This window comes from Saccopteryx leptura, chromosome X (assembly GCF_036850995.1).
Source record: "Saccopteryx leptura isolate mSacLep1 chromosome X, mSacLep1_pri_phased_curated, whole genome shotgun sequence".
Lineage (NCBI taxonomy): Eukaryota > Metazoa > Chordata > Mammalia > Chiroptera > Emballonuridae > Saccopteryx > Saccopteryx leptura.
The window spans coordinates 77754352-77778285 of record NC_089516.1 but is presented as its reverse complement, the minus strand read 5'-3'; the positions used below and the strand labels follow the sequence as shown (position 1 = coordinate 77778285).

Sequence of the window (23934 nt, the reverse complement as noted above, 5' to 3'; positions counted from 1 at the left end):
TCAAATGAACTTCAATTTCAATGCCTGAAATCAATTTTACTCATATAAGGTCAAAAACACTTATTTAATAAATAAATGAATAAATAAATAAATAAATAAAATAAAAAACACTTATTTTTAATATCCCAAATCTAAAATTAAAACTCAATCCATTTCAAGTTTTTCAGTTCAAAATCATTCAATAATGAACTCTAGTGAGTCCTAGTTCCATCAACATTGAAGCCACAGTCTAACAAAAAGAATTGGCATGGAAGGAGGCACATCCACTGCTTCAGGCCACTAAGGTATTATTTAGTGTGCATATTTAAGAGTAATATTTAATATAGAATATATCTTAGTAGAAACACCACCATTGTGGTTTTCATTTTCTGTGCTGAAAACCCAGGATAAACCACATAGAGTGGTCCATGTCTCCCCCACAGCCAAGAAGGAAGACGAAAAGTCAACAAATTGTGATTTAACCTGAGAAGGGTATGAAAGAGAAGATGGACCACTATTGCCAAGAAATGGCCAAACATACTTCAGTATCGTGGTTGCTCTTTTTCTCCTTTGCCTCTCCCAGGAACATCCCAGTTTTCCCCCATTATCAACGTAAAGGCATAAGGCCTGAAACAATTTGGTATCTCTGCAATTTAACTGAAATTATCATTGATATTTTAGGAACTTTTAAGCATAAATCTTCTTATACTTCAAAATATTTTAAAAATATCTTTTCATCAGAACAATAATTTCAAATATTTAAGACCTACTGGCTTGCCTGTGCCTAATGCTGAGAAAAACTCCAAAAGATTAGAAGAATTGTGGGTTATTTTCCAAATTACTGCCATAGCACACTTAATAGCCCGAGTCGCCCTGCAATGGTGAATGTACCTTCCTAAGCATTTCAGAGCAATGAGACAAGTAAATCACTTTCCCATCATTTCAAATAAGTGTCAAGGTTTTAATGGCAGTGGCCTTCACTCAACCCCAGTCGACTTTGCAGCCTTGTTCTAGCTTCTGCTTTAATTCGCAGGGAAGGAGCTGCTCCATGTGACCGGAAGTCATCTCCCCACTGCATGGTTCTAGGAACTACTCCCAGTTAATAGATATGAATAGTCACTAACTGGCAATGGCGAAATCGTGGGAACTCCAGTTCCCCAGAACCCTCAAAGGGCAGACAGGTTCTAATTAGCTATTTGGATTTCTAATTTTGTTATTAATTAATGCTTAAGCAAGATTCAACATTTGCTCCTGAATATTTTGAATGGCTCTACATTCCTACCTTAGTAAGCATAGTACAGATAACAAAATTCTCTAAGTTAGGCTGACTCTGTACAGGCTTCAGGACATTCCCAGGAAGTTTATTTTTAAAAAATAAACACATAAATACCTGTTACCAGCTTGTTTTCTTGTCATTTGCCTCTTCCTTCTAAAGGAAAGTATAGCAAAAAATAAATAAATAAAACTGGTTAATTGAGAGTTCTGGTTAGTTAGCTTCCAATTAATCAAGGCTTTATTATATTTCACAAAAAAATCTTCTTAAATTCTGCAGAAACTTAACAATACAGTACACACAATGACACAGAAGCAGAGAAGACCACAGAGAATGTAGGAAAGCCTGACTTGCTATTAGATAGTATTTTAAATAATGTTATTACATTTCTAGTCTAATCCCCATTGAGGAAAGAATAATGTGAAATGCCATGTGGTTGAAGACTTTTCTATATGTAAAGGCAAAGAAATAACACTATAGATTGCTGTTGGAAAAGAATGGCCTTGGGTCATTAACAATGCCAAAAAAGACTCAGCAATATTGTATGTCTTTTCCCTTTCTCCCGAGAGTCTTCTTCCCATCCCATTGGGTATTCTAATACTTTTTAAGGGAAAAGTAAACCCCTTCCAATTGTTTTTTAAATCATATTTTTAATTTGGCCAGCAGGATTATGAAAGTAAACCAATATGACTGTTATGCCTTAATTTCATAAACATGGAGCCACTAATCACTGAGATCACCAGATATGTATTTCTTACATCTTCTTCCAAAGGGTTGCACATGCATACATGCACACACACACACACATGCATGCACAAACATACAGCCATCCACACATCCATACAAAAGAAGTTAAGCATATACTCAAGTAATCAATATATAAACCATAATTAGCTTCATTAAAAAACAACCATTCTTTCCAGTAGTATATTTCCCAGCATTCCCAAACCTTTTAATGAAGAACAATGATATAAAAAATGCCATGTTAAGAGAAAAATCTGTAAGGACTATACACTTGGCTTTTTTGAGCTTTAGTGCACTTATTAGCACAGAAACAGGAACCTCTGCATTATGCCTGGTACAAATATATACGGGTGTTTCATCATATAGCTTTTTTATTAAAAGTCTTCTTTTGGGTTTTTGTTTGTTTGTTTTTGAAAGATAACTGCTTCCCTATTTAAAGGTCTGTAGAAAAATTTCTAAATAAACCGCAAATGCAAACGTATATTTAGGGCTTCTAGGCAGAGAAGGCAGGAGTGAACGAAAGTGAGCCTTTTTTCCCTCCTACTTTTGCGTTATGTCACTTAGTTGACACAAGTATTTGATTTTGCTCTATTGTTCACTTACCCAACTTGTTTTGAAATGACACTTTTTTTTCTAAGTGAGAGGAGGGTAAACAGAGAAAGACTCCCACATGCACCCTGACCAGGATCCACTGGCAAGACCCCTACAGGGCAATGCTCCACTCATTTTGGGCTATTGTTTGGCAACCAAGCTATTTTTAGGACCTGAGGTGGAGGCTCCACAGAGCCACCCTCAGCACCCGGGGCCAACTCACTCTAACCATTCAGGCCATGGCGGTGGGAGAGGAAGATAGAGGGGGGAAAGGGAAGGGTGGGAAGGGTGGAGAAGAAAATGGTCACTTCTCCTGTGCCCTGACTGGGTATCAAACCACGGACCTCCACACACCTGGCTGCTGCTCTACCACTGAGCAAACCGGCCAAGGCCAAAACGACACTTTCTTAAAGTAGAATGTACTTATGCATACCAAGTCCATGCTTGTCTATAGTTTCTTAATCCAATGAGCTATATATCACTGGACTCTTTTTATCATTTTATCAAAGATTCCCCTCTTTTTTTAAATTATAAAACTTTCTAAACTCAACAGAAGTTTTCTGGCTATCACCACATGTATATAATTATACTAAGTTTAAAAAAATAAAAACTATTGCTCTGCCGGTTAGCTCAGTTCGTTAGAGCATCGTCCTGAAGCACAGAGGTTGCCGGTTCAATCCCCAGTCAGGGCACATACAGGAACAGGTCAGTGTTCTTCTCTCTCTCTCTCTCTCTCTTCCTCTCCTTCTAAAATCAATAAAATAAAACATTAAAAAAATAAAACTATAAACTATTTAAATCTTCTATGGTATAAGCTTCATAGATTATTCAAGCTTAAGACTTTAAAATTACCAAATACTGAGACATTCTTGTTAGTATTAGCCAAAAGTATGTGTCCATGAGTTAACTGTTCTTTCATTAAGAATTCAAAATTTTCTTAGAGTTTGCTGTGACTTTTGAAAAATTGTTTGTTTTGTCAAATGTAAAAATGTATTTTATAATATTGTCTAACACTAGCTATAACTCTAGGACTTCTGGGATGACATGTTAAATATACATACTTTATTCTTGATATTCAAAATAAAATGTGACTTCTACTCTTCTGAATTTGTTCCTTCTGTGATGTCAACCAATTTATTTTATATTATCTTATATAAGGTCTACCAGAAAGTTCTGTCCATTTTTGGAATAAAACAAAATACAAATTTTTCTTACCGTCAATAAACTTTATTAAATAATATATTTCCATACCAATCCTATCTCCCAAATATGGTCCAAAATGGTTTGCTGAGCTGAATTAAGCCTTTCTGCAATCTCCGATGTTGTCAGAAAAGGATCTTGCTACAACATAGTCTTAACAACAACTTCATCGATCAAAGATGGTCGCCCAGAATGTGGCTTATCAGAAAGGTCAAAATCACCGGTTTCAAATTTTTCGAACCATCTTCTGCATGTCCTATCAGAAACTGTACCTTCACCAAACACTTTCAATAAATTTCTACATGCTTCTGTAGCATTTCTTCCTTGTTGAAATTCGTATACAATACAGTGGCATAAATGAACTTTATCAGTAGCCATGGGTACACTATCACTTCACACATAAGACTAACGTGAATCAACTTTGTTTTAGTTAATTTGTTACTTCAGTATGTATACATTAAGTGATAAAAATAGAGAGGCACACATGCACCAAATAAACGTGCTTACGTGTCAAAACTTGTGATAGAAACGGACAGAACTTTCCGGTAGACCTTATACTTTGCCAAATAACCAACATTTTGGAAAACTTTACTGAACAAGCAGATACTACAAATATCAGCTCAGTATAGAATAGTTATCATCTTAGTTTCCTGGAATTGGCCTAAGAATGTTGCATATCCCCTCTAATTTCTCTTTGCCTTCTGAAGTTACATTTTGCTGCCTCACTCCACTTTTAACTCTGGATATGAACAGGTGGTGGTGCACTGGATACAGTGTTGAACTGGGAAACTGAGGACCCAGGCTTGAAATCCTGAGGTTGCCAGCTTGAGTGCGGTCTCACCAGCTTGAGCGTGGGATCATAGACATGACCTCATGGTCGCTGGCTTGAGCCCAAAGGTCGTTGGTTTGAGCCCAAGGTTGCTGGCTTGAGCATGGGGTCACTGGCTCAGCTGAAGCCCTCCCAGGTCAAGGCACATATGATAGAGTAAATTGGCCAACTTCCTAAACAGTATGCTATGGAGAGAACTTAGTGGCAGCCTCCGATTCTGAATGGCTGGTTAAAACAGTGTTTCCTTTATAATGTTTATAACAATGTGTGAATATGTTATCTATATACTATTTTAGATCTATCTTCCCTCCAAAAATGCAACCTCTGCAAAAGAATAGGTTTAGGTTTTGTGTTCCCTTCTTCACTGCAAAACCTAACAGAATGGCCCAGAGTACATGCTGAGTAAATATTTGACAAGTGAACTGAACCCTGGTGGTGTGAAGGTACACATGAGTTATTCATATTCATCACTATAGAATCTTCAAGTTCATTTTCATATAACATGTTTAATATTTTAAGAACCTGGTTCGACTATGCAGTACAGATTGGCAGTATGGATGATGGTGCTTAGTTTATATAAAGGCAGTCATGGTGTTTTAGAATGTGAGAAAAGTTTCACTAAGTGGCTAAAGTTGATTACAAACATTATAAGCTCAAGTTTAGTTGATGGCATCAGATATACTGAATTGCTGATGGGTAAAAACATATAGATTTATTATAAAGTTATTCATGTAAAGAAAGACTATTCTAAAATTATTTTAATTATGCCTTTACTTTTTCTAACATTTGTCTTACGTGTTAGTGAAGCTCAGATGAGTAACACAGATTGTTCTGTAAGTAGAACTCAGCTAAGCTGTTTCTAAGAAAATTAGTTCATTTGCCACTTGATCATTCTGGTAATCCTATCTGATTTAGTCTAGCTGCAGATGTAAGACAATTACACAGGGTCAGAGCAAAGGAATTCTGGGCTGGACACACTCTCAATATGTTACTAAGGGGCAGGAGTGGGAATGGAAAGGATTATTTATTTGACAGTCTGTTAAATCCCTATGCTCATCCCTTGACTTAATCCCTAACAAGGAGCATTCTACTATCTTAAAACAAAATTTAAAAAGCACATTCTTCACCCATTAAAACACTAGAGGAAGAAACTTAAAGTTAAAAATGACTATCTTTTCCAACACTACATATAGTTCATTTACATGTCCAATATCTCATTTTAAATAATAACACCTTACTGTGATAGTTTTACAGTAAACAGAGAATTTAAATATGACTGAAATGTACTTTTTTTTCTTGATGTCTTTTTCTCTTGATCATCTCATCACTTTTATAATTTAAAAAAATATTCTTTAAGAATTGTAGGGCCCAGGACTGACCAGGTGGGAACGCAGTAGATGGAGCATTCAAATGAGATGCAGAGGACCCAGGTTTGAAACAGCGAGGTTTCTGGCTTGAGAGCAGGCTCACCACTTTGAGCGCAGGGTTGCTGATTTGAGCGTGGGATCATAGACATGACCCCATAGTCACTGGCTTGAGCCAAAAGATTGCTGGCTTGAAGCCCAAGTTCACTGGCTTGAGCTCAAGGTTACTGGCTTGAACAAGGGTCACTTGTTCTGCTGTAGAAAAAGCAATCAATGAACAACTAAGGAGACTAAGGAGCTGCAATGAAGAATTGATGCTTCTCATCTCTCTCCCTTCCTGTCTGTCTGTCTCTAACTGTCCCTCTCTCTGTCTCTCTCTGGGTGTCTCTGTCACACACACACACAAAAATCTCTCTAAAATTTTTTTAAAAAAAGAATTGAAGTGCCCTTGCCAATTGGCTTAATGGATAAAGCATTAGCCTGGAGTGTGGACATCCTGGGTCCAATCCCTGGTCAGGGCACACAGGAGAAATGACCATCTGCTTCTCTCCCCCTCCCTTACCTTATTCTCTAACTCTTCCCCTCCCTCAGCCAGTGGCTTGGTTGGTTTGAGCATCAGCCCCAAATGGGGCTTGCTGGGTGGATCCTGGTTGAGAAGCATGCACAAGTCTCTATATCTCCTCTCCTCTCACTTAAAAAAAATGTAAAGCTCTTCAAACACACTATAATTGATATTCAACAGTTTGTATACTGATCCCATAGGAGCCTCATTTTTTCTCTCACTCTATGATAGCAGCTTATTAATTCAATATTTATTCTACAAATACTTACTGATCCTCAACTATGTACAAAAGGTATTTGCTATGAGCTATAAAGAATACAAAGATTTCAAGGATGGCTGCTGACATCAGAATACTACAATCTAAAAAAAGATAAAGTGTAGTCACACATTGTTACATTAAAAGGGCATGAGTAATAAACTCTACACAATTTTTTGGCATTGAGATGGCACTAGAAATATCTGATAAATGAATGTTGGACACATGAGTGATCTAAACTAACTGTTATAAGAATTTATTTGAAAGTATCACTTTTACCTGGAGTAGGTAGTGAAGTCAATATGAAAAATGAAATATGATTTGAAATTTGAGGGATAGATAAATTTTTGAAGAACAAAGATAGAGAGAGGACAACAGTGAACAACAATATTTAAATAAGGAGAAACTTATAGGATGCACAGACAGAATTGCTACGAGGCAGTTTGGAGGTGAGACCAGGTAGGAAATGACTGCAATATCCTCAGCATAATGTCACTGGGCTGATAGAGATGACAATTAAAAGGAAGGAACATGTTCAACAGAAAGTCACAAGCTAGCACTAATATATGACTTAAAGCTTAAATTAACATGGAAACCAAGTATGGAATGAAATACAGGAGAACTCTAAGCTTATGACTTTGTCCATGAAATATTATTTCCCAAATTCTATGAAACCAAGTTATAAATGAATTTTCAAACAACAATCTATTCAGAAAGAACCCTGAACAAGGCATAAGGGGACTTCGGTATTAGTCCCAAACTACACAACTAACTAGCTGTGTGACCACGAGCAAATTACTTCCCTTCTCTAGATCCCAGTATACTCATTTGCAAAACCAGGTTTGGATAAACCGACCTCTCTAACCCACCATAACTCAAACATCCTATGGTTCTCTGGTTCCTAAATTGCCAACTACCTGCCAAAAAATACAGGTAGATTAAATTGAAATTCCTTCAAGAAATTAGTAGTTATTGCAGCTTAGTTGCCACTCCTGTGGCACACTCTTTTTCTGCTGCTTTATAAATAGTTATCGCATCACCTGTGAGTGGTATTCAGCTAAGGGACATATCCTTTCTGTGTTTCCAAAAAGAACTAACTGCAAATTCTTCAGACATTTTACTTCAGAGGAAATAGTGGGGCATTATTCTGCCTGCTACAGAAAGATGGACTTGGAGACTTAAAGAATGCAGATGTTTGTTTCAACAAGTTTCACTTCCATTGAAACTGATACATCTCTTTTATAATCATCTGTATTGTAATAAAAACAAATTTGACATTATCTATCTATATGTATATATTGAAGTAAGTTTATTTTCAATTATGGTAAATCTTCTTTCAAACTTTCTCTTTAAAGGTTACAGAAACCCAGGAGTCTATGCTGTCTTCCCAACTCCTGCCTTGTAGTCCTAAAGTCAATCTAATTCTCCTTTTCAAAAGCTACATCCTTTTTAAAATATGGTAACTGGAACCAAACATAATATTCTAAGTTGGGTTATGGGTCTTTTGTGATCTCATCATAGAGCCTTAGATGTTTTTTGTAAACATGTACGCAGGTAAAAAATTAAAAAAGCTGTCATTCATCAAGAAAGCCACTGTTACATTTATTTCTCCTCCAGGCAGTTAGTGTTATTTTGGCCTTGCTGATGGGAAAATTCCTACCAAAGAAAAAGAATAAATTACATAGTGTGCCTAAGAGTTACGCAGAGAACAACATGCCACTCCTACTGAACGCCCTGAGCCATCCCACTTCATTCTCCACAGATAAAAGTGAAAAGACATGTGTGTCCATAGCTTTTGTCATTTAAAATGTAAACCTGATAATTCTGGCCTCATAAAATGTGTTTACAAGTGCTCCTTCATCTTCAATTTCTTGGGGGAAGAGTTTTGGAAGGATCGATTATTCAAATTCACCAGTCTGGTCCTGGACTTTTATTTGTTGGGAGATTTTTTCACTGTTATTATTACTGATCCAATTTCCTTACTAAAAATCAATCTATTCAAAATTCCTATTTCTTCCTGATTCAGTCCTGGAAGATGGTTTATTTTCAGGAATTGAACAACTAAAAGCAAGAACCATAACTAATGGGCATCTCTTTGTAGTATCTAGCAAAAGACTATGTCCACAAAAGCACCTAATTACAAAATGGCAATAATGAACATTTAAAAGGGCTGTGAAAATTTATGGCCGTTACCTCTATTGTGAATAACTTACTCTACTCCTTTCTAATAGTAAAATAAGGTCAAATCATATTCTAATCTAAACATTAGCCTTACTTGCTTTCTTTTTTTTTTTTTTTTTTTTTTTCATTTTTTAAACACATAAACTTGAATGATGGCTGCATTCTCTTGGCTCACAGCACTTCGTGCACATCCTTTGTTCCAGTGTTCAGTCATCTGTGCATCTCTCTAAGCTACACGTCTTTGAAAGAAACAAACCCTAACTTCTACACAGTGCCTTGATGACAAAATGGCTCTAACATTATAAAGCAAAGCATCACTAATGTCTTCAGAAGATACATGTTTGATAAAAAAAAAATTTGAGTTGATGGTAATGATTTCAAATCCAAATCTATAGAGAGCCTGACCGGGCGGTGGCACAGTGGATAGAGCATCGGACTGGGATGCAGAAGACCCAGGTTCGAGACCCCAAGGCCGCCAGCTTGAGCAAGGGCTTATCTGGTTTGAGCAAAAGCTCACCAGCTTGAGCCCAAAGTCACTGGCTCGAGCAAGGGCGTTACATGGTCTGCTGAAGGCCCATGGTCAAGGCACGTATGAGAAACCATTCAATGAACAATTAAGGTGTTACAATGCGTAACAAAAAACTAATGATTGATGCTTCTCATCTCTCCGTTCCTGTCTGTCTGTCCCTGTCTATCCCTCTCTCTGACTCTCTCTCTGTCCCTGTAAAAAAAACCAAACAAACAAATCTACAGAGAAAGTTCACTTTTCCAGGTTCTATATCATATCTCCGATGCAGTGAAATATGATTTTTAAATGAAAGTTTAAAATTAATTTTCATTTCTTTACCATGTTTATTATTCCCCACATTTTGACAAATCCTATTAAAATCTTTATATACAGAGTTTGAATTTTGGACATCCCATAATTCTAATAAATTTCATCTTGTTACAATGCCATATATTTTGAATTATAGAACATTTCCTCCAACTGAAATTTCATTTCCTAAGAATTATTGTAGTATTCCTTCCATACTTTCTATTGCCTCAAAAGTGTTCAATATCATCTCATTTGTTTTTGTTTGTTTACTTGCTTGTTTGTTTTGTTTTGTTTTTTTTGCTAGTTTTTGCTATTGTCTCTTGATCCCAATCAAATACAATAATAAATTTCCCTTGATAAAAATCAACATAATTATTCTGTCTTTGATTTTAGATGTCAGTTTTAACATTTTAATAAAATCAAACAGGTCCACCAACAAATCTCCAAATAACATTTCCAATATATTGGTATCCTGGTGGCTTATTCAAATATAAATCTCTTAGCTGAGTTCACATCAAGGGTCATGATCAGCACTAAATAAGTGTGTAGGAAGGCTATTAGCTAATTCACAGCCTAATATTCTCTTTTGGCCATTCTGTTTAAGTGGAATAGTGGTGGTTTTTTTCCCTTCTTTTCAGAAGCTGTCTATATTATTCTTTTTGTATATTTACCCTTTTCACTTTATCAAATACTAGAGGTTACTCCCTTCACTGTCTTCTCAAGTAATGCATGTGTATCTTCTTTATTCAAACATAGTTATATGTATTACCTATTTTTTAGAAGATATGCCCCATTAAGTTAATATTTTTACCAGGCATGTATTTCTTGCTTTTTAAAGGTTCTCCAGCAATCCTGCCACTGGGTTTTTGATAAAAATCTTCCTATCACTCTGTCTCTTGAGTCAAAGAAAATTTGAAAAGAATGAAAAATGAAAGAACAATGAAAGAATGAAAGAAAGAAGAGAACTCCATTCTCCTCTTATGTGAATATGAATCATTGTTAATGGAAATGATTAATTACTCCCCAGCATGTGTTGTAGAAATGTACACTTGAAACCTACAAAAGTAATTGTATGCTAGTCACCCTTGGTTTAGGACTCCTTATCATTACATTCTTTCTCTCTGAGCTGTAGAAAATGTTACTGTCTTCACACAAAATTAAGAGATTTCAGACTACCTCTTCATCTCTCCAGGGCAACTAGGCTTCCTTTTCTTCCTTCATCCCATTGAACCAATCCTATATGTGATCCTTAGGCTTTGACTCTGTGTATTTGTAAAGCTCTTGGTCTTATAGTAATCACATCTTGAAGAATGTCTTTGTATCTGTGAATGCTTCCCCCTAAAAAAAATCACATTAAGTGGTAAAGAAAGACCACCCAGTTATTTCTGAGGATGCATTCGTAAGGGGAAACAATACATTTTGCCATGCTCACAAACAACAGGTCCTTATTACCTCATACTAACCAGTTACCTATTGCACTCTTCAGAAAACAAAACTGAAAAAGAAATCAATAATATTTTCACACGAAATAGGCAGGCAGATCTTAAGTTTTTTCACATGCATTATAGAGCATTTTAGGAATGGGGGAAACTCAAAGGTGTTCAAAGCCTTGACTTCCTTTTAAAAGCATATTTTATTTAATTGGCTTTAATAGGAAAAAAACTAATGTCCTATTTCAATACCCTTTGAGTGCTAAAATCAAAATTGTGTGTAACAAAAGAATAGATTTTTTTAATTGTAGAAAACAAAATTTATTTGTACATTTAAAAATCCTGTAAGTCAAACATTTCATCTGATGAACATAATATGTGTATAGAATGAGAACCTACATATAAATGTATATGTGTTTAATCCAGATGAGCAAAATGTTAAATACCAGATCACATGATTTTTCTGAACTATTTTTCAGGGAAAGAGATCATTTTATAATTAACTGTAATTGGTAAAGTTTCAATTTTGGTCTCTGGCTAAAAGAAAAAATAAACTAGCAAATACAATAATGTATATTTATAATTAAATAGAAGCAAGCTCTCTTTATAGAAAACTTTTAAAAATCAGTTATAGGCCCTGGCCAGTTGCTCAGTTGGTTGGAACATTGTCCCAGTATGGCAAGGTTGCGGGTTGAATCCCTGGTCAGGACACATACAAGAATCAACTAATGAATGCATAAAAAAGGAGAACAACAAATCAATGTCTCTCACTCTCTCTCCCTCCCTCCCTTCCTCTCTATAAAATCAATTTTAAAAAAGTTATAACATAGTTTCAACAACTGCTTAAATGTTAGGAGGAAGCTATGGCTAGGGAAGACACATTGCCACAGCATATAGAAAATTACCTCACCGCCTTGTAACATGACAATAGCTACAGGATCATATTTCAATAGAAAAAAATTTAAAGGATATAGAGTTATAAGAAGAATGATCATTTTGAGACAAAAATTTTTAAAATCTATTTGCAGCACCAAAAACATTCAAAAAGGAGAAATAGACCCAAAGTCAATTTGTTCTTCTCTAATTAAACATAAAAAAACTTAAAAATTTCTGATTAAAGCACCTAAATTCAATTTTGAAACCCTAGATTATTTCATATACAGCAAGTCCTTGAAGAACAGCTTTTTTATGTCATTATGTTGCTGAGATACCACAGGAAGTTAACTCTTGTGTGTATCAATTAGCCTATGGGAAAATTGGTTTCATTGTAAGTCATTTTACGTCATGTCACCATACCTATTGATAATACTAGGTGAGGACTTACTATACTGAAAATATCTAAAAATATATGTCTAAATGGAAAGCTTTAGTTAAGGAAATAATGTTATTAAATAAGGATAACTTCTAAAAAATCTGGCTTTTCTTTTTTTTTGAGAGAGAGAGAGAGAGAGGGACAGACAGACAGGAAATGAAAGAGATGAGAAGCATTGAGTCATAGTTGGGGCACCTTAGCTGTTCATTGATTGCTTTATCTTACGTGCCTGATGGGTGGGGAGACAGCTTCAGCCGAGCCAGTGACCCCTTGTCAAACCACAAACCTTGGGATTCAATCCAGCAACATTTGGGCTCAAGCCAGAGACCATGGGGTCATGTCTATGATCCCACACTCAAGCCTGTGACCCTGCACTCAAGCTGGTGAGACCGCATTCAAGCCAAAGACTGAGAGTTTTGAACCTGGGTCCTCACTGTCCCAGGCCAACACTCTATCCACTTACCCACTGCCTGGTCAGAAATCTAGCTTTCTTGATGAATAATATTTTCTTTAGAAACAGTTTCTCTTTGGCTTGAAAAGTAAGCAGTGTAATATACTAGATTCTGGTCTTATTTTCCTATATTTGAAGTAACCAAAGAATCAGACAACATAGAATTGAAGCACCAAGTATCCAACCTATGCCACCTCACCAAAACTTTCTTGCTGGACATAGGTGAACTGCTCTTAAGATATTATGGTTTTTAGAATACAAGTAATATCACAATTAAAAGTAAGCTCAGCTGTTAAAACTAGAATACGGTACTGAAAAAATATATTTAGCAACTAGCAAATTTTCAATATTTTAGAGTTACTGCCTTTTTGAAGTTCAGTAAGTTGGTGACATGTTGACATAATAATCAGTTCTGTTTGCAATAGCTCTAAAAAAGGAAGAGAGAGAGATTAAGTGTCTTAGAAAACATGCATGTGTATATTTTCATTTCACTTAAGAAAATTATTAGCATAAAGAGAATATCAAGGAATGGGGACTTTTCTGTCTTTTACAAACAAATTCTCCTGAGTCACCCATTTTAAAAAATATTGTTTTAGTTTTTGAAAAAAAGTATTCTCCTTCAACCCTCCTCTACCTCCCCATCCTCTTTCCCTCCTGAAATGTATTCATTTGTTTTCATTGTGCATCTCTTATGAGTATTTTCCAAAACACCCTCCTTTTTAAACTTATTTAGTGTACTATCTTAAGTTTATTTTAAATAATTTTAAAGGTTTGGGTTTAAAATTTTCATCATTACACTTTAAACTTGGCCCAATTTGTCTATCTGAATTTTTCTGTCAAAATATATACATATGTATATCTATGTATGTATACACACATTCATAAAACTTACTAATTTCCACTGTTAACATTAATGTCATAAAGATGTTCTTATTCTCTCTCTGAATATATATCTCACAGTATAATTGAACTGGACACTAAGTTCTACATTTGTCCTTGTCTTAGGTCAGTAAGCATACTATGTAAGACTTCGAAAGGAATTCTTATATACATATTTATGTTTAGACAGCATCTAGCACTGTTCTGAAGACTAGTACTTGTTAAACAAACAATAAATATTTGCTGAATGAAAGTCAATAAGTTATCTAAGGATTTTTCTGATATAATCTCAGTATGTTTTTCTACATGTATGATCATATCTAGGTATTAAAGAGATTTACTCATATAAATCAAATGTTTATTCTTTCATAATTATTATAATTGTAACCATTAAGATAATACTTTGTAAGTTAATTTCCTTTTTTCAGAATTTAAAATGAGTAGGGTTCTCTATTAATCTTTTAATGCTGCAAAATATATCTTTTTGAATCTGCCATATTTAACTCAATATCTAAAGAAGAAAAAATTGATGTAATTTATTCTGTATTTTTCTGTTCAACTGAATTTTCTCTTCAAAATACTCATCTTTCTGTCAAAGGATATAAACTCAACAACACAGTGTTTCAAATATTTTACAAAGAAAGGAGCAATTTATTAAGCTTATATTTTTCTGAAATAGTGAAAATATGCTTGTATCTATTGAATTAAAAAAGTAGAAATTCTTAGTACATCAATGAGGTTCACTATATCACCACCTGGCAAATAAAACCTTGAACTATTCTATTTAATTATAAAACTATATGATTTTACATAGAAGGGAGTGTTAACAAAATAAATAATAATCTTGCTATGATATACACACTCAGACACCATTAAATCTCTTAAAGTGAGACCCTGTCCTAAAATATCAAGAAAATCACTGTGGTACTCTTTTTTTAGCTTTGGAATCAAATAACGAAATAATAATTATTCAACAGAAAAAAAATCATATATCTATATAAACTGAAAAACATGATTTCACTGACCTACATCCGTAGATATCAATCTCATTTTGAAATTAGAAACTAAGTAAAATTCACAATTTGCCTCTAACAACCTAAAAATCCAATTAAAACAAAAAAAATTAGTAGGTCTACACAAAAAAATTTTTTAAAAAATTTGTACAGTTTTGCAAATTTTATATTTTTCTGAAAAATTCTTAAACATTAGGTGTACTAGAAAGAATTTTTAAAAATTTTAGCAAATTACCAGATAGGGCAGGAAAAAAGGACAAACTGTTGTTTTATTTCTAACATATTATTTCAGGTTCAATATGTATTTTGTCTTATTAACTGATGTCATCCTAATAAATGCAATAAAAATTTTTAAAAACCACACAATGTATATAGACAGTAGTAGCTTTGTAGCATAGGACTATGTCTGTGGTACAAGAAAATCTCTCACTTTCCTCCCATGGACGCAACAAATCTACAGCTACATGTAGAATAAATCCTTCTGAAGGAGACGTAGAAGCTGAATGAACAGAGTCTCCACCACAAGTAACAACACCCAGAATGGTAGGAAAGCAGGACCAAAGTCCTGTCAAAGGGGAAAAAGCATACATCGGCCATAGTGTTTCGTGGTAGAGAGGGTCTCTACCCTTAGTATACTCAAAGGTACAGAACCATTTCCCTAAGAAACAAGAAATTTGAGCTCGACATCGTGGACTCTGATCCATAGAAACCAACACAGGAAAGAGGAGGCCTACAAAACACCTGGCTTTGAAAACCAAAGGAGAATACATCCAGGAAAAGTATAGAAACACAGACAAAGGAAAATCTGATCTTATAGGTCTTATGCACAGATGTATTCGACATTAAAACTAGTGCAAAAATGCCAAGTTTAAGGCACTTAGACCATAGTGAAAGAAACTCACTAACTTGATGTTCCTGTCAGAGAGACAGGAGGCAACTGACACTCCCTGGGGACTGAGACACTGCTACAGCCATTTTTGTGAATTTGTTCTGCCACGTTGATGCTGGTACTGGTAGGTACCTTTTGGAATCTTCCTTGTATCCAACTAGCACCACTGGGAACACCATGCTGAGGTTCCACCCACCTCTATGTCTATGACAAACCTTGCAGTCAGCTGGAAAATAACCTTGCCTACCAGCATGCCCACAGTAGTGGTCCCTAGGCCTTGCAGCAAGCTGGGCGAGGGGTCAGACCTGCCTAACAGCATGTCCATAACTGTCATGGTCAGACCGCCGAGCCAGCATTTGTGGGGACCAGCCCCATCCACAAGGACATCTGCAGCATTTATAGCCCCACCATAACAGAAAGGCAACACAGCACACACAAACAACACTCCTGAAGCACCCAGCAGTCATGGCCATACTGATTGTGTTTCTGAGCCCCACATGAGATCTCTGTCATAAGATCAAGAAGACATAGCTTATCTACTTAATTCAGAAAAACAAAGAGAAGTTGAAGAAATGACGACAGAGAGAAATATTTTCAAAATGAAAGAACACAACCAAACCTCATAAAAAGAACTAAATGTAACAAATATAATTAATCTATTCAATATATACTTCAAAATAATGGTCATAAAGATGCTCACTGAACTAGAAAGAAGAATGAATCAACAATGAAAACTTCAAGAAAGATGTTTTTCAAAAATGAGAAAATACCAACGAGAGCTGAAAAATACAATAATTAAAACGGAAACATCACTAGAGTAAATAAACAACAATTAGATTATGCAGAGGAGCCTAACCAGGTGGTGGCACAGTTGAAAGAGCAGCAGACTGGGATGTGGAGGAGCCAGGTTTGAAACCCCAAGGTCGTCAGCTTGAGTGTGGGCTCATCGGTTTGAGCAAGGATCACCAGCTTGAACCCAAGGTCACTGGCTTGAGCAAGGGGTTACTTGGTCTGCTGTAGCCCCTTGGTCAAGGCACATATGAGAAAGCAATCAGTAAAAAACTAAGGTGCCAGAACTAAGAACTGATGCTTCTCATCTCTCTCCCTTCCTGTCTGTCCCTGTCTGTCCCTCTCTCTGTCTCTCTCTGTCTGTATCTGTCACACAGAAAAAAAAGAAAAAGAAAAAAAAAGATTATGAAGAGGAATAAATCTGTGATCTAGAAGACAGAGTACTGTAAATCACCCAAGCTGAACAGCAAAAAAATAAAAATAAATTAAAAAATTTAAAAAAGAATTTTAAAAATTGATAGCTTAAAGCACCTCTGGGACAAACAAAGTCAAGCACTCACATTATAGGCATCTTAGAATATGAAGGGAGGGAAAGGGATGAAAAGAAAAACATGTGAAGAAAGATAGATAAAAGCTTTTCTAACCTGGAGACAGAAAAAGATATCTCAGTCTAAAAAGCACAGAGAGTCCCAAACAAGATCAACCCAAAGAGATCTACATCAGGACACATGATAATTACAATGTCAAAAATTAAAGATAGAAAACAAATCCTATAAGCAGCAAAAGAAAAGTAACTAGTTGAATGCAAGGGACCCACACATGACTGACTATAAGCTGAATTTTCAGCGGAAATATTGCAATCCAGAAGGGAGTGACAAAATATATACAAAGTGTTGTAAAAGAAAAATCTACAACCAAGAATATTCTACATGGCAAGGTTACCATTCAACTGAAGAAGAAATAGTTTCCCAATGAAAAGTTAAAGTTGTTCATAATTAAACTGGAGTAATCATAAATGTTAAAGGAACTAACTACTTTGAGCAGAAAAGAAGAGATCATAACTACAAGTGAGAAAATATATGAAAGAAAAACATCTTAATGGTAAAGGCAAACATATAGTAAAGAGAGTATATCAACCTCTTATAAAAGGCTATGAAGGTTAAAAGACAAACGTAATAAAAACAGCAGCCTTCAACTTGAAATAGACTCTTATATGCATGCATTATTGTATATAAACCTCGTGGGAACCACAAACTAAAAACCTATAATAGACAGAAACATATAAAGAGAAAAGAATCCAAACATAACACTAAATAAAGTCATCAAATAAAAAAGGAATAGAGAAAGAAGACACAAGAATGAATTATTAAAACAACCAGAAAAACAAAATGATTAAGTACATACTTATCAATAATTAGTTTAAATGTAAAGAGACAAAATACTCCAATCAAAAGACATGAAGTGGCCCTGGCCGGTTGGCTCAGTGGTAGAGCGTCTGCCTGGTGTGCAGGAGTCCTGGGTTCGATTCCCGGCCAGGGCACACAGGAGAAACGCCCATCTGCTTCTCCTCCCCTCCCCCTCTCCTTCCTCTCTGTCTCTCTCTTCCCCTCCCGCAGCCAAGGCTCCACTGGAGCAAAGTTTGCCTGGGCGCTGAGGATGGCTCTGTGGTCTCTGCTTCAGGCGCTAGAATGGCTCTGATTGCCGCAGATCAACGCCCCAAGATGGGCAGAGCATCGCCCCTTGGTGGGCATGCCGGGTGGATCCCGGTCGGGTGCATGCAGGAGTCTGTCTGACTGCCTCCCGGTTTCCAACTTCGGAAAAATACAAAAAAAAAAAAAAAAAAAAGACATGAAGTGGCTGAGTGGATAAAAAACAAGACCCATAAAAAAAAGAGAAATAATACATGGAAATGGAAAGAGACTAGAATTCTGGTGGTGAGTACATAATAGAATATACAGATGTCATAAAGTAATACATCTGAAATTTATATAATTTCATTAATCAATATTATCCGAATAAATTTAATTTATCAAGAGCCACACACACACACACACACAGACACACACACACGCACATACTGCTTACAAGTGACTAAACTTCACATCTAAAGACATAGAGAAACTGAACCTGAAAACATGGAAAAAAGATAGTCTATCCAAATGAAAATGAAAATAAAGATGTGGTAGCAATACTTAGGTCATACAAAATAGACTTTAAAACAAAGACTGACAAAGAAGGGTATTACATAATGAAAAACTGATCAATCCAACAAGAGAACATAATACTGTTAAACATCTATGCACCTAGTATATGAGCATAAAAATACATAAAGTGAACATTATAAGACATCAAGCAAGAAACTGGCAGTATTACAATAACAGGAGAGGACTTTAACAACACGTTTACATAAATGGAGAGATAGATCATCCAAACAGAAAATCAATACAGAAACATTGGCCTTAAATCCCACACTAGAGAAGATAAACTTACTATATATATACAGAGCAGTCCATCCCCAAAAAGCAGAATACATATCCCTTTCAAGGGCACATGGTACATTCTACAGAACAGATCACATGTTAGGTCACAAAGCAAGTTTCAGTACATGCAAAAGGATGAAACTGGAACACGTTCTTACACCATATATAAAAATGGACTGAAAATTGATTAAATACTTAAATATAAGACCTGAAATTATAAAACTTCTTTTAGAAGAAAACCTAGGCAGTAAGTTTTTTGACATTGGTCTTAACAATATTTTTTTAGATTTGTCTCCTCAGGAAAGAAAAAAATAAAAATAAATAAATGAGACTACATCAAACCAAAAAGCTTTTGCACAGCAAGGGAAAGCAAGAAAAAAATCAAAAAGCCTATTAGAATTAAAACATATTTGCAAATTATATATCCTTTAATGACTTATTACTCAAAATATATAAAGAAATCATTCAACTCAAGATATATATATACTATTTTAAAATGGGCAGAGGACCTCCTGAATTAACATTTTCCCAAAGAAGATATACAGCAAGCCAACAGACACATGGAAAGAGTTTCAACATCACTAATCATCAGGGAAATGACAATCAAAACCACAATGAGATATCACCTCACACAAAAGTCAGAATGGCTATTATCAAAAAGAGAAGAAATAACAGTCCTGGCAAGGATATAGAGAAAAAAGAACTCTTCATACACTGTTGGTGGGAATGTAAACTGGTACAGCCACAATAGACAACAGTATAGAATTTCCTGAAAACTTTTTGAAAAGAACTAACATAAGATCCAGCAATTTCACTTCTGGGTAGAAATCCAAAGAAAACAAAAACACAAATTTTAAAAGATATATGCATCCTATGTTCACTGCAGCATTATTTATAATAGCCAAGATATAGAAGCAACCTAAGAGTCCATTTATAAATGAGTAGATAATTAAGTGGTGGTATATTTACACAATCGAACATTACGACGCCATAAAACAAAAATTTTCCATTTGCAAACAGCATGGATGGACCAGAAGGGAATTATACTAAGTGAAATAAGTCAGACAGAGAAAGATAAGTACCGTATGATTCCACTTACATGTGAAATCTGAAAAATAAAACAGACTCATCGATACAGAGAACAAAGTGATGGTTCCCAGAGGAGATGGTCACAGTGGAAGTGGATGAAGAGATACACATTCCAGTTATAAAAGAAGTAAGTCATGGGGAGGGAAAGTACAGCATAGGGAAGGTAGACAATAATATTATAATAAATTTTATGGTGATACATATTTACTAGACTTATCCTGGTGATCATTTTATAAGGTAAATACAATGTCAAATCACTATGTTTTTACATCTGAAAATAATATAATATTGTACGTCAACTATATTTCAATAAAAATACATAAATATACTGCTCCCAAAAATTAGGGTATATTTTATCACTTCATATTCATTTTGAAATATTCCCTAAATTTTGGGAGCAGTATAAAAAAGTAAAGCCCAGGCCCTGGCCAGTTGGCTCAGCGGTAGAGTGTCGGCCTGGCGTGCGGCGGACCCGGGTTCGATTCCCGGCCAGGGCACATAGGAGAAGCGCCCATTTGCTTCTCCACCCCCACCCCTCCTTCCTCTCTTGTTTCTCTCTTCCCCTCCCGCAGCTAAGGCTCCATTGGAGCAAAGATGGCCCGGGCACTGGGAATGGCTCCTTGGCCTCTGTCCCAGGCGCTAGAGTGGCTCTGGTCGCAGCAGAGCGACGCCCCGGAGGGGCAGAGCATCGCCCCCTAGTGGGCAGAGCATTGCCCCTGGTGGGTGTGCCGGGTGGATCCCGGTCGGGCGCATGCGGGAGTCTGTCTGACTGTCTCTCCCCGTTTCCAGCTTCAGAAAAATACAAAAAAAAAAAAAAAAGTAAAGCCCAAGTGATGGCAAAAAAAAATAAATAAATAATGTCCATGAGCTGCAGGCCTTTGGAAAAATGACATATAATAATATAAACAAGAGTATCAAACTGTTCATGTTAGGCTGAAAGTATTCATTTTGTCGAGACTATACAATGTAAAGGTGTGCTTTTTCCTTAAACCTTTATAGGTTCCTCAAACACTGAAAAATTTATCCATGGTATTTTCTTGGAGAAAAAAAAATACAGAATAAAAAAGTATTAGTAACAAATGTCCATTTTAGGCCCTGGCCGGTTGGCTCAGCGGTAGAGCGTTGGCCTGGCGTGCGGGGGACCCGGGTTCGATTCCCGGCCAGGGCACATAGGAGAAGCACCCATTTGCTTCTCCACCCCCCCCCTTCCTCTCTGTCTCTCTCTTCCCCTCCCGCAGCCAAGGCTCCATTGGAGCAAAGATGGCCCGGGGGCTGGGGATGGCTCCTTGGCCTCTGCCCCAGGCGCTAGAGTGGCTCTGGTCGCGGCAGAGCGACGCCCTGGAGGGGCAGAGCATCGCCCCCTGGTGGGCAGAGCTTCGCCCCTGGTGGGCGTGCCGGGTGGATCCCGGTCGGGCGCATGCGGGAGTCTGTCTGACTGTCTCTCCCCGTTTCCAGTTTCAGAAAAATACAAAAAAAAAATGTCCATTTTAATCCATGTGCTTGGATGTGTGCACGTGTGTGCATGTATGTGCTTCACCCGCATGCTCCATCTAGCATTATGTTGGTGCTTTATAGAAACAGGTCAACAGGATAGAAGTGTGCAGTAGAGGAGGGACATCCTTGGGAAAGACGTGATTCTGCAGGATGGGAGTGATGGTGATACTAAAATATCTGACTCTAGATTATTATCCTACAAATGTTTATGGCTCCTAAAGCAACAGAGGACATATGAATGTATAACACATTGGACATCATTATATGGATACTATATGAACAAATAATATTTAGAGGAAAACAATTTTAGAGAAACCACAAATCTAAAATGAACAAATGAATCTAATATGTTCACTCAACAAGCAGAAGAAATTGTTTCTGTCAGCTAAAATCAGAATTTAAACACTTTTTTACCTTCCTCTTAGTCTTTTATGTAATGATACAAATTCATGCTTTCTTTCCCTGGTCTAGTACCATTAGAAAATCTTCTAGGATAATGTAATATGTTGTCACAGAATATGGAGGGTGGATATTTTTAATGGACTGTAGTGTATCAAAATGTAGCTCAGCTCAAAGTTGACATTTCCATCTGAAACTAGTATTGCAATATATTTTGTCTAAACTTTCATTTAACCTTGCATCTCATTTTTAATGGTAGTAACAGTATTTACATTCAACATCAGAATTGACATAAATTAATTATAATTAAGTTACATACGTGTAAGAAACTAAGTTTATCATTTTTAGATAAAAAAGCACAAGATAAAAATATATATTAGACCTATTTATCCCTTTCTCTGATGGCAGTCTTGATGCACCTACTGTGTAACATCCATTAACACATCTCACTTCTCTCCCGCTATGTAACCTGGCTCTGTGACACTAGCTTAACATTTTCACTTCTGATCTGAGAGTTTTAAAACTGAAAACTTCACTGATGTTCTGCAGGCCAGCTTCAATTCCAAGGAGCTCAAGGTTTCCTCCAACCTTCATTAATTAGCTTTTTACTAGCATATGACAGATATAAACCAATGAAAACAGACCTTCTATAGAAAGTACATTAAGCTTCAGCCTTAACAGTTCTTTCATAGCATCCATTTACTAGTCATTTACAAAACTGAGACCATACATAATTCTTTTGTTTTTTCAATCAAGAATAATTAAAGGGGAACTGAGAGGAAGAAAGAACTCTGTAAGACTGCTTCTGCCTACCCATTGTTGCTACCATGCCACTGGGCATTCCTTCTAGCTGAGATACTCATGGTGAGTCTGTTCAGTAGACTTTGCAGGATGCCAAATGATCAGAGAGTAGGAAGAAGATTACCATTTATCAGGAGGGTAGCAGGGACCTTGCCACATCTACCTAATTGCTACTTAGATCTGGGGTGTGTGTATGTGTGTGTCTGTTTGTATGTGTGTTTGGGGAGGCTCAGAGGGAATAATTTGAACACTGCATTTGTCTCAACTAAATCAATTCTGAGTAGCGCTATAATAAAGCGATCTAATCAGTAGACAAAGTGATTATAAGATACAACACAACCTTGAGAAATCTAGCTAGTCATCCATATGTTCTAAAGTGGATTTTTCATTGTCTCTTACAACTTGGCTGGAAGATAGAATTATTTACATGATGTGTTTTGTATGGAGAAATGTTGATGTGAAGCAAATACGAACTAATAGACTACCCTTGAGTTTATTCAAATTATAATCTAATAAAATCCTGCTGGGGAAAAACAGGGGGTTGGAGTGAGAGGGAAGCTGATACGGAGGATGAGGAAAGAGAAAATAGAGTGCCTGAGGGGAAGAAGAGTGATCCATAAACCAGGTATCCTCACTACATATAATCCCCCCACACACACACACAGCTAGTCTGGACCCCAAACTCCTAAACATCTTTAAAAGCTCATCTCAATTGTCACCTCTTCTGTCCCCGCAGAACGAATCTAAACCCTTTGTTTTGTACTGAAAGGAAGATTGCTATCAATACTTTAGCCTGAAGGGTATGCAGAAAAACCATGACAATACATAAACAGGGTCTCTACTGTTACCCTTTCATCAGGTCACTTGTTCAATCAAGCGTACAGATGTGTAGCAATTCAATCTCACCCTTTGGTTTGCAGGAGAAAGCAAGAATGAGTTAAAAACTATGGATGTAATATTAAAGCTGTGTTTGGGAAATAAAGGCTGTGTTTGGGAAAACCATGAAAAAGCTTAGTTAAAATGGTAATACTCTGGTCTAATTCATTTAATATATAAATATATGAAGACTGTCACATAATACAGTTTTACTCAAAGGAGAAAAACATTATTTT

General features: G+C 36.2%; 1 protein-coding gene and 1 non-coding gene across 3 annotated transcripts in view; one reads left to right on the top strand and one right to left on the bottom strand.

Moving 5' to 3' along the window:
* DACH2 (dachshund family transcription factor 2) overlaps nt 1–23934 on the bottom strand; it is a 561059-nt gene that overhangs the window by 403154 nt on the left and 133971 nt on the right. For both annotated transcript variants that reach the window (XM_066357066.1, XM_066357067.1), the window contains exon 2: nt 1370–1408. In XM_066357066.1, coding sequence (XP_066213163.1) covers nt 1370–1408 — 39 coding nt within the window. The remainder of the gene's footprint in view (nt 1–1369; nt 1409–23934) is intronic.
* Nucleotides 18024–18099, top strand: TRNAT-GGU (transfer RNA threonine (anticodon GGU)). The gene has a single exon. It is a non-coding gene; the product is annotated as a tRNA-Thr (tRNA).